The sequence below is a fragment of the Ceratotherium simum genome, chromosome 16 (assembly GCF_057802395.1).
Source record: "Ceratotherium simum simum isolate JZ-2026a chromosome 16, ASM5780239v1, whole genome shotgun sequence".
Taxonomy (NCBI): Eukaryota; Metazoa; Chordata; class Mammalia; order Perissodactyla; family Rhinocerotidae; genus Ceratotherium; species Ceratotherium simum.
This window is the reverse complement of record NC_141915.1, coordinates 9,103,614-9,115,889: the sequence shown is the minus strand read 5'-3', so window position 1 is coordinate 9,115,889 and position 12,276 is coordinate 9,103,614. Positions and strand designations below refer to the sequence as shown.

At 43.0% G+C, this 12,276-nt stretch overlaps 1 protein-coding gene across 1 annotated transcript in view; it reads left to right on the top strand.

Moving 5' to 3' along the window:
• Nucleotides 1-12,276, top strand: part of CFAP52 (cilia and flagella associated protein 52) — a 43,504-nt gene that overhangs the window by 28,842 nt on the left and 2,386 nt on the right. The window contains exons 9-12 of the mRNA XM_004433067.3: nt 2,384-2,532; nt 4,905-5,050; nt 7,799-7,950; nt 10,482-10,584. Of these exons, the coding sequence (XP_004433124.1) occupies nt 2,384-2,532; nt 4,905-5,050; nt 7,799-7,950; nt 10,482-10,584 (550 nt within the window). The remainder of the gene's footprint in view (nt 1-2,383; nt 2,533-4,904; nt 5,051-7,798; nt 7,951-10,481; nt 10,585-12,276) is intronic.

The window sequence follows — 12,276 nt, the reverse complement described above, 5'->3', positions numbered from 1 at the left end:
CTGTCAGATTGACCCCATGTAGCTTTGTCTTCAAACATAAAATTTTAAAAAAAATCAATAGAATAAGAAAAAAAAAGAAAAGTAGAATCCTCTCTGGTCACTGTCTGCTGTCTGGTTTTCTTTCCTCAGAGAGTTTCCCCTATATGTGTAGAATGTAGCTGTGAGACAGGAATTTGGGCAGTGTTTGTAATCAGAATTTAGGTCTTACTCCTGTGATTCTCTTGCTGCCAGGATTACCCCTTTATATTCCAGGTGATTTTCCCTTCACTCTGATTTCTGGCACCTTTAGCCAGTAAGACTATGGTTTTTCTGCCATCTTTTTCTGTGGGAGTTGGGGGCACCCTCAGGTTAGAAAGCCACACACTAATGATTCTTAACCCTTCCTAGTTGCAGTTTTACAAAAGTAGACTCTTCTTGATTTCTGTCTACTTTTAAATGTTTTCAGTGTCTTTAGGATTTTTGGTTCTTGTTGTTGTTCATTTTATCCAGTTTTTATAATTGTTGTCTGTGGGAAGGTTTGTGTGACCACTTCACTGCTCCATCATTACAAGAAGCGCTCTCTGCTTGTGCTATTGAGCTGTGTTTTTCTCCGGTTTTGTTTTTCTACAAATCTTATCTGGCTGATTTTTGTTTATCCTCAATGTTATCCTCAATTTATCCTGTTTAATGATAATCTTTCCTGCTTTTCTGAATTGTTAGGGGAAAAAATGTATATCTATATATCTATATCTGCATTTAAGTCAGCCTCTACCTCTATCTTTATCTTGATCATCTCTATCTCTACCTTTATGTCTATCTTCATGTCATGAGAGTTTTAGATGGGCGGGATGGAGCACATGGGCCTAGTGCACCATCTTGATCCAGTCAGTTTGTTTTTTTCTGGAACTCAACCTCTCAGATCCTAAACTAAGGACAATCTACTACTTGAATGGCTCCTTCTTGCACTAGGCTTGACTCCTGCAGAAGTGGACTGTCCATCAAGGGTAGGGAGCGTTTGGAAAGTTCTCTAGGTGCAGTCCTTCCATGATATTTGATTTTCATGAGGAGTCCATACACCTCTTTAAGACCTCACTTTCCCCAAAGGAGGAGCCCATTCACTGAAGGCAGTATATGATATAAACCATCTCTTACTTTAAATAAATATTAACAATCTAATGTTGGCTTGATTTGATCTCTGATAATCAAGACTGTCTGGCAAGGAGCTCCACCTTATCTGCTGTCCTGTTCTAGCACTTACTCTTTCCAAGTAACTAGTCCCGCATTATAATTTTATCTCTAAGCCCCAAAGCTAAATTTGTGGAAAAGATTCACTTATTTTTCTATTGATTCCAAAGTAAGTAGACCTTAAAATAAGAGAGAGGGACTCTCTTTTTATGAATATGATTTTGATGATATGTAGAAATTTCTTGAGAAGTCCTTAAATCTAAAAGTTAGCTCAGTCTCCACAGAGACTGTAGCTAGAAATTCACACTTATAAAGCAGATGGATTTTATCGTACCTCAGTATTACTCCTTTTTGTCATCCACATTGGAATAATCTGTAATTTTTTGACATATTAGAATTTTTCAATACATTTACAAGTTGTCTTTTTTCAAAAAAAGCCTAACAGACCAATTACCCTGGGATTCTCTTCCTTGCCCACAATCTCATATTTTCTCATAACTAGGAAAAGAAGTGTTTTAATTTATCTGCAGACATGAATTCTAGCACCTTTGTCATTTTCTTCTTTGAAATTTTAATAAGATTGTCTACTTTATAGGAAAGCTTTGTTTAACCTCTTTTTTTTTTTTTCCGGTGAGAAAGATTAGCCCTGAGCTAACATCTGTTGCCAATCCTCCTCTTTTTGCTGAGGAAGATTGGCCCTGGGCTAACATCGTGCCCATCTTCCTCTACTTTATATGGGAGGCCGCCACAGCAAGGCTTGACAAGCGGTGCGTCAGTCCACGCCAGGGACCAAACCTGCGAACCCCAGGCCTCCAAATTGGAGCGTGCAAATTTAACCACTACCCCACCAGGCCGGCCCCTGTTTACCCTCTTTTAATATAAATATTCCATGATGTATTTTATCTCAAGAAATATTACTTACTATCCTCCAGTCTACCAGGACATTGAAAGACTTTTAATTGACATTTCCTTTTTGAGCAACTTTATCCCAATTCTCTCTCAAGAGAAGAGACTACAAAAGACTGCCCACAGATAATTTGAGGGCATCAAATGCTGTTTTACATAAGAGGTCTGTAAGCGCATCAAGCCTTGAGATAACTGGTGCTTAAGAAGCAGCTTTCCCTGTATCCTTGTAGAACACGTTAGTGTCAAACGTGTATCTAAGAAACGCGCATCTTTCACAGCTGCATCTCTTAGTCTTTCGGTGGCTTCTTTGCAGTGGCACTGCTGAGTTGTTTGCCACCTGTGCCAAGAAGGACATCAGGGTGTGGCACACGCTGTCCAACAGGGAGTTGCTTCGGATCACTGTACCCAACATGACCTGCCACGGCATCGATTTCATGAGAGACGGGAAGAGCATCATTTCCGGTAACGTCCACATGCCAAGATTCAGGCTACGCCTATGGCTTTGATTCTTGTCATTCTCATTCTACACTAGTCTCTACATATGGATAACCCGGAACAGCCTCCCCTGTCACCCCCTCCTTGCTTCTCTTTGGAGTTCCCTTCCAGTTGGGAGACTTTCTGAACAAGGAAGAACCAAATAACAATTTCTTTTCTCCCAAGCTGCTGCATATAGCATGTAGCATTCTCTCCAGCAGGGAAATTTAGTAATTCAATTACGAAATGGATTTGAGGCTTTAGTGAGTACAGGGCACTGGTGTTAGAACCTCTTTTGTTGTCCGAGATAAAAACCTGACATAAACTAAGTCATGCCTCAAAGGGAATTTATTTTTAACTCAATTATTTTTTGCCAACATATTTTAACATAAATTATAGATACCATGATATTCCACCTCTAAATACTTCAGTATGCATATCTGAAAATAGTATTTTCCTATAAAATAATTTCTTCATATCATCTCATGTTCAAACCATATACCAATTTCCCAGTGGTCAAAAAATAAACTCACTGGTTCACATCAATGAAAATGATTTCTAGGTGTGGCTATTAAAATGGTGATACCAGGAACCCACCTCATCCCCTCTTTTCTTGGCTCTGTCTCCTCCGTGTTGGCCTCTCCCTTGAGCATGTCTTCTTTACGTAGTGGCCACCAGGAGCTCTTGGCTTACAGTACACTTACAGCTAACAAACCCTCAGCTCATCATCACCTCCCTTTTTCTCTTACACCCCACATCCATTTGTCCCTAAAGTCTCTCACTGTAGAGTATATCCAAGATTCTGTCACTTTTCATCATCTCCACCCTGTCTCAGCCACCATCATCTTTCTCCTAGATTATCTTCATAACATCCTACCTGGTCTCCCTGCTTCTAGCCTTGCTCACCACCCTTCTCCCCCAGTCTGTTCTCAACACAGAGGCCAGAAATCTCTTTTGAAAGTGTCATTCAGGTCATGCCATTTCTACAGCTCAAAGGTCTTAGATAGTAAAAGACAAAGTCCCTGCAATTGCCCACACGGCCGTACATGACCTTCTCTCCTCCCCCACCTCCACCTTCTTACCTCTGACTTTGTCTCTTGCCGCTCACCCCCACTAGCCATACTTGCTTCTTTGTTGTTCCTCAAATGGATTGCATATAAGGCCTTTGCTCTAGCTGTTTAGTCTGCCTGGAATGTTCTTTCCCAAGATAGCCCCATGACTCATTTCTCACTCCCTCACTTCCTCAAGTTTTTGCTGAGATGGGATCTATCTTGAGCATCCTATTTAAAATTGCTAAGGTCAGGAGGTGATACTAAAGCTGATGGGAAGGAGCCAGCCACGTGAAGACCGGGGGTAAGAGCATTCCAGGCAGAGGGAACAGCAAGTGCAAAGGCCCTAAGGTGGGAAATTGCTTGGTGTATTTGAGAAATAGAAACAGGACCAGTATGTCTGGAGCTTAGCGGGTAAGATTGGGGTGAGGGTTCAGGGAGAGTGGTAGTAGAGGAGGTTGAAGAGTTAGGGAGCAGAGACTGGTTACTGTGGAGGATAAAGGAGTTGGATTTTCATTGTAAATGTAGTGGGAAAAGCTTTTGAAATTTCTCGATCAAGGAGGTGACATGATTTTAAGAGGTTCACCCTGACTCCTGCATGGATAATTGATTGTAGGGGAGCAAGAGTCTAAGGCCAGGGAGAAAGCTGTTATAATAATCCAGGAGAGGGATGCTGGTGGCTTGGACAAGGGTGCTCTCAGTGGGGGAGTTGAGAAGTGGCCAGATTTGGGATGTTTTTTAACTCTAGAGCTGATGAGACTTGCTGAAGGATTGGAGGTTGGGTTGGGTGGATGGACTAGAGAGGAATCAAGGATGACTTTGAAGTTCTTGGCTTGAGCAACTGGAGGATGGTGGCCACTTGTATTGAGATAGGGAAGATAGTGGGAATGGGGGAAGGAACATCAGGTTTAAAGATGGGAAGCCAACATTTATTTGGAGATGTTAAATTATACATCCCAGATGCAATATCAACTAGCTAGCTGAATGTACAAATTTTGCAGCTCATGGGAGAGGTGGGAGCTAGCCCTCCCTTCCTCCCCACCCCAACTTCTCTCTCCTGGAGTGGGGTGCACCTGGAGGCAGGCTCAACTAAGGCAAGCCACTCATTTCCCTCAGCCAGGTGCGACCAGTTTGGGGAATCAGGGAGAGGGGGTTATGATTCTTGGCAGTTGGTAGGGGACCAGCCTCTTTCCTCCATCACCAGCACTGCTCCGCAGCCCTGACTCTCATTTATGACGTAGGAGAGCAACAGTCTGCGGAGGGAGTATGAATATACTGATCCTGCTGCCTTTTGTGTCCCTTTCACGCCAGCATGGGACGACGGTAAAATCCGAGCCTTCGCCCCAGAGACAGGCCGGTTGATGTATGTCATTAACAATGCCCACAGGATCGGAGTGACGGCCATCGCCACCACCAGTGACTGTACAAGGATCATCAGCGGCGGTGGGGAAGGAGAGGTATTGTTCTTGAAAGCAAAATCTTTTAAAAATAGCCCTCGATTTAGAGCAACTCCCTCACCGGAGGCCACTTACTTAATTTTTTTACCTGTACTAGGAGTCAAACAGCACCAAATTAAGATTTTGATGAAATCCTAAAATACGTCATAAATTAAAGTTCTAATAACGTAAATACACATATAACTACATTCAGTCACAGAAAGGACCTTTAAGATACAGACATGAAGGCATTCTGTGTGGAATTGAGCTATGAATCCAAGTTGGTGTTTTGCCAAAGTTTTGAAATATTTATTCTTTTCCTTCAAAGACCATAGTTATATAAATGGTCTTTATCCTATCTTTTAAAGGAGATGCTACCTTTAGAATCAATTCTTTAATCTACCCAGCCATTTTGACCATTATTTTAAAATTGTTACACTCGATCTTTTCCTTCCATCATTTTGAGAAGCCTAAGACATCTTCCGCTCACACTTTCATGTCAGTGTCTTCCCTCCCCTACTGCCCAGCTTTCTCCCTATTGCAAAGCCTCTCCTTTCTCCACACAGGACACTTTCTTTTCGTTTCTTTTCTTCGTGCTATCACAGGAATGACTTATCAGGGAGAAGAAAGATACAGCATCTTGATGTCGCCTTGAGCAGAGCTGGGGCCAGGCAGAGTAGTGGCTGAGTGTTTGGGTTCTGGAGTCACACTGCCTGGGCTCAGATTTCGCTTCCACCACCTTCCAACACCTTGTGTGATCTGGGGCGTGTTCCTTCTTCTTCTTTTTTTTTTTTTTTTCTTTTTTTTTATTGATGTCATAATAGTTTATAACATTGTGAACTTTTAGTTGTACATTATTGTTTGTAAGTCACTGTATAAATGTATCCCTTCACCCCTTGTGCCCACCCTTGGGGCGTGTTCTTTAACCTCTCTGTGCTTCAGTTTCCTGTGTGCAAAGTTAAGACAACAATACTACTGAGATATTTTACACTTTTTATTTTGTACTAAGTCCTCGAAACCTAGTGTGCATTTTGCATTCAGAGCACATCTCCCTCTGGACTCGCCACACTGCAGGTGCTCTGTAGACACATTCAGCCCTGGACCAACCCCCCTGTTCTCTGCCTACCACTGCCTTCAAGGCTTTACTCCCTTCCCTTATCCCTTCAGCCACACTGTTGCTGACACCCTCAGCATCCTTGCTTGCTCCCTCAGCCTTTTGGGCTATCTGCCTTGCTGATTCCCACACTTGGCTTGGACCAGACATCTGCACTCTAGGTGCCTGAGCCTGAGCTGGTGAGAGCTGACTGAAGATAACACAACATTACATATTCATTGCCCTTGGCCCTGCTCAGCAATCTTTTCAGTGTCAGCTCCTCCTCCCATTCCCCACAGCTATTACAGACCTTTCTTCCAAACGGCAGAGTCTTCAAGGACTTTGTAAGTATTAGAGACCAGGCCTGCTGGTCAGCAGGTGTGCTCTGGTACAAATGCAGGAGTTGCTAAAATACTCAAGTACTTCCATTTTCATTGGTAAACGGCCATTGCCTGAGGACCCCAATCCCACCACCTTGTCCCCTCCCCCTAAGCATACCCAAAACTCCCTGCAGTCTCACAAGTAAAGAGCTGATTCCCAGCACATCGGAAGTTTCAGTCCTAGGGCTGTTTGGCTGGTGCCCACACCATACTAGTTAGAAAATTTGAATATGCTAAAGACTGAACGTATGCCTCCACATGTGGTGGGATTTCAAGGTTGGAGATTTGTTTTCTTTGGCAATAGTTGTTATCCCATCCCATGTCATAACAGAGGGAATTATTTGGACAACACAGAAATTAATATGGCCCAGCTCATTTGGGATCACCTCATGCTTCCTTATTCTCTTTACTTTGACAATGTAGGAGGTGTCCTAGAATGTTTTCTTTCTTCATTTAAGGTTATTTTCCTCTTATCAGGTACAAATAAGTGTAGTCTGTTATTATCTATCCTAATGCTAGTTTTTAGTCTAGTGTTCACCCAGACTACTGTTCTTTCATTGTCTTGTATGACTTATACAAAATAGTTTCTGCTCTTCTTATTTTTCATAAATCCAACATATTCATTACAAGAAGGTATACGTATCTGACTACGTTATTATGTTTTCTGGTATAGTTGTGTCAGAGTGTTTACCCATTATAGGACACACTATAAAAACGAAATGACTTTCCTTTTACTGACTCAGTTAGGGCATCATATTGACTGTTTTTGAAATTTTATGTGTAGGTAGTTGTATTACCTGTGAATTTCATTTCAGGATAGTAAAGGGATTTTAGAAAATATTTGTTACAGGGTGTTGGCTTTGATGGGGTTGAGAACCATTGATTTTAAATGATTAAGCAGCTGATGTGAAAGTTTAACTATGGCTCTGGGTATCCAAGAGATTTCCTGATGGCACCAGAAATTTGAGAGCAATTCTCAGCAGAAATGAGTAGACATATTGTTTCACTTGGCTTAGCGGCAGCCTTTACATTATCAGTTTTAGTAGAGGGCGTCTGATAAATTTCTCAGCCCTATAAGTAGAAGCAGGTGTAGGATCATTGGTAGCATTTTGCTGGCTCCATAGAGGAATATTTCTGTCCTACAACTTAGCATTCTCACCGCACGCAACCGAGATGAGATCAGGGAATTAAAGAAACAAGTCAAGCACAGGGAAGGTGAAAAAGCTCTTGGAATGTTTTTGTATCCCTTCAAAAGGCCTAAGTTTGTATTAAGAGCCTATGCTTTGTGGCTTTCAGGTGAGGGTGTGGCAGATAGGCTGCCAGACCCAGAAGCTGGAGGAGGCCCTGAAGGAGCACAAGTCCTCCGTGTCCTGCATTAGGGTGAAGAAGAGCAACGAGGAGTGTGTCACCGCCAGCACGGATGGCACGTGCATCACTTGGGACCTTGTGTAGGTACCTGTGATGGGGAGGATGAAGTGGCACTCACACATCCAACAATTCCAGCATTTTATTGAACTTGAGAGAAGATTCAAATGAAGGGCAGAAATCTTATTTAAGGCAACAGTAAAGGGATGTTCAGCAGAAGCCATTGATCTCCATGACTTTCTAGGGTTTACAGATGCTCTTAGAGGGGCCGGCCTGGTGGCGCAAGTGGTTAAGTGCGCGCTCCACTGCGGCGGCCCGGGGTTTGCCGGTTCGGATCCTGGGTGCGCACTGATGCACTGCTTGTCAAGCCATGCTGTGGCGGCGTCTCATACAAAGTGGAGGAAGATGGGCGTGGATGTTAGCCCAGGGCTAGTCTTCCTCAGCAAAAAGAAGAGGATTGGCAGATGTTAGCTCAGGGCCGATCTTCCTCACACACACACACAAAAATACAGATGCTCTTAGAAAGGGTATAGTTTCCAGGAAGAGTTGGATGTTAGAAGTTTCTGGATGCATAGGGAAGTAGCTTTCTGGATACACACAGTGAACTATGATTTAATTTACACTAATTCAACTTTAAGCATTCCTAAAAGAGGGAGAAGGGAAATAACTTAAGTAATGTAGGCAGTTCCTCTGGTCATTCTATGCAGTCCAGTCAAGCCCAGAACGAGCTTGCCATGGTGGGTGGGAGTAGGGGAGTGGTGTAAATTTGCCCTTCCCCTCAGTTGGCCACGTTCTCAGGGACCCCTATACTGTGAGTATATCGCTACCCCGTAGAGTGCCGACTCCAAGCTAACTAGACCAAAGCGTGTGAACTTTGATCGTTGAAGTAATTCAAAGGATTTTCAAGGATGATTTTTTTGACTATAAGCATCTTTGATGTGTGTTTTTGTTTAGAATTAGACCTATTTTCCCAACCCTCTCCCCGCCCAGCACCCCTCTACCACTCCTAAGAGCCCTCGCCTCTGTGTATAACTGCATCAGAGAGACTTGAAGAGTACAGAGGCAGGAGATGTCTACATCTACATTAGACATAGATATCTCCTCTCCCGCCTCCATAGAGATACATATAGATATATATGGATAGCAAAAGAATATGAAATGTTCTTGATTGGAGAGAAGAGACTGGGAACTAAAGGCAAAGGCAGAGTACTTTTTATTTAGTACATTAAAAAAACAAAAACCAAAGCAAAACTCTGTCTTCTAGCCCTGTGTGTCTCTAACTTTGATGTGCATATGAATCACCTGGGGATCTTGTTAAAATATGGATTTTGAATGGATAGGTCTAGAGTGGCACCTGAGATTCTGCATTTCTAACAGGCTCCCAAATGAGGCCCTTGGTGCGGACCCAACACACTTGCGGGAGGTATTAGCCTACACCTGAACTTCCCATTGGGAAAATAGGTAACAGGAAGGTGTTAAAAAACAAAATTCAACTGAGTAAATTCGAAGATTTAATTGGTTTCATTCAACGATTCATGAATCGGGCAGCATCTCATCCAGCAATTAGAAAGGAGCTCCAAGGAGCTGTGCAAAATGGGAGGCTTTTATAGGCAGAAGGGGGCAGGGAAAAGAAAAGAGCAGATTACCTCACTGCCTTTCTTTGGGGATGAAAAGGGTCCACCAGGCAGGTTACCTCACTACTGCTGACCAGCACGTTCCAGACTGACCCGTGAAGGTTACACGCCTGAGGGAGGTTGAAACTGCAATTAGGTTGGGTATTAAATCTTGGATTGGTGACATGGGCTTAGCACAAGATTTTGGGCCTGTTGTCTCTTTTTTAACAAGGGCGTGTCTAAACTTATTTCCATGGATGGTTTATGACCACCTCAAGTCTTTAACATCTCCCTGTTGTATAGCAAGAATATTTGGTTAATTTGTACCAAAAACTTTAAAAAATGCTCAGCCCAGATACTATGTTTGAAAACCTCTATAAAGAGAAGAAACTGCAGAAAGTGCATTTTTTTAGCCAGTGGAGCCTGGCCTGTGAAATGGCCACCTAACCGCATCATCTATGGAAGGAGAAGCGATATTTACATACTTCTTGGTATAGCTTTTAAAGCAGTGTTTTTCAAACTATTGTGCTGATTAAAAATGCAGATCTGTGGGCCTCATCCCAACTTACTAAACCCAAACCCCTAGAGGTAAAGTCCAATAATATCCATTTTTAAGAAGCCCTTCCCCACACTCTTTGCTTCTTAGCAAAGAGTAGGGACATTCCCTTCAAAATGGTGGCCTCAAGAATAAAGTACCATATGTGGAAGACAGCAGGTTGACTCTGAGTCCAGCCTCTCCTCCTTCTTCTTACTAGAACTAGAGGCTTCCCATGGAGTTCTGTGCTTTGTCTTTAGCAAAGGGCCCCGCCCAGCATCTTCTGACTGCCCTTTAGAGATGCAATGGGAGGATGCAGCAGGGGCGTGGGCAGACTAACAGGAAGTCTGCTTGGGATAAATAAACCAACCCAAGTCCAAACTTGTACCAAATCCAGTTTGAATAGTACATATGTTTTCTAGGGAAGAGAAAGTCGAGTTTCACAGCTTTTGAATCTACTTTTCAGACGTCTTAGGAGGATTCAGATGATCCTGGCGAACACCTTATTCCAGTGTGTTTGTTACCACCCTGAAGAGTTCCAGATCATCACCAGTGGGACAGACAGAAAGGTGAGTGCTCCCAGCAAGAGGCAAGAGCTTTCTGGTACAAGAGAAAAGCAGTGAAGCGTTGTGGTCGAGGGGGCACACTCTGGGGTCAAGCCACGCCAATTCAAATGATCGTTTGCTGTTGATCAGCTGTGTCACTTTGAAAATGCTAGGTAACTTTTTGTGCCTTTGCTTCCTTGTCTGTAAAATGGAAATGATGATACCACTGACCTCATAGAGTTGGTGTGAGGATTAAAGTCATACTCGAATATAATGCTATTTGGGGTACTCAGTAAGCATTGGTTTTTATTATTAGGAAATTTCTAAGGCTGGAACAGAATTGCTGTGCCCAAACCAGTTGTCACTTTGACTAAATTCAAATCAAATGACAATAGAGCTCCTCATGTCTTCTTATTAATCAACTTCATCAATATATTAGCAATCTCTTTAGCTGGGGAGTCCATGTCCTTGGGCGAAAATTGGTCTTTCTTTTTGGGGGAACATTTCCGCCTTAGAGTGAGCAAGAGGCTTCAGGAGAGAGGCATATGGAGGGGCAAGGATACTAGGGTATCTTCGACCCTCCCAGCCATATCACATCAGTCAGATCTTGGCCTAATTACCTGCACATCCAATTAATAGATTTGAATTCCCCCAATTCAGACTTTAAGATGACTTGGAGATAATTGAAGAAGAGGTTGCATGTTTATCTTTTCACCAGCTACAGAAAAGCTGATGGAGTTAAAGTATAAAAATATGGTGGGAAAAATACTAAAGGTGACTCCCCTCCACCACCAGCACCAAATTAGAATCTAGGAGTGGGCTTTTACCTGTTGAAGCTTCCTAGGTAATTGGGAACTACTGCCTGATGACACTTTGTCATAAAAACCCAAGAAATGCTGCCTGGTCCAATGAGGATTTGCCTCACACAGATGGAATATTGTGGGAGGGCACGTCGGACTCTGTTCTAGTCTCTGTAGGTTGGCCTTGCTAGTTTCTTTGTGTCTCATCTGCCCAAATTGCTTAGCCTGCCCATCCCCCAACCCCATATGTGACTTGTGGTCTAAGTGGGCTTCCTCGTGGAACTGGGGTGGAATCGATATTAGAGAGTTAATCACAACATCACTATAAATGCTTCAATATATGGTTCATAAAGTTTCTAAATTACTGTGATATCTGCCATATTCTAGGTTTCAGTTTATGAGACTTGAAACAGTCTATTTCCCTCTTATTAGAATTTTCACACCATAGATCATAAATCTGTAAAACTATTCTAAGTGCTGGGGACAGTACAATGTCCCTGCTGTCATGGAGCTTACTTACTTTGTGTATTTATTTTGGGTGGGAGGGGATGGAATTGGATAGTGCAGTTGTAAATGAAGACATAAATGAACAATGAGCAATAAGTGAACAAGATGAGATGAGATGGTGAAGGGGCTAAAATGAAAATAGAGCAGGTTATACGATACTGGCTGGGGAAGGAAGCTGCTTTAGTCAGGATGCTCAGCGAAGGCCTCCTTAAGGGGGTGACATTTGAGCTGAGGCCTGAGTGACAGAAGGACCTAGCAACGCTTAGATCTCAGGGAAGACCATCCCAGGCAGAGGATACTCGGGAAGCCTGAGGCCCAACGAGGCTGCCCAGGAGACGGTCACTGTGACCTCTTTGGCCAAGAAAGCAGATAGTCAAGCAACAACTACTTACATAGGTGTGATTCCCGA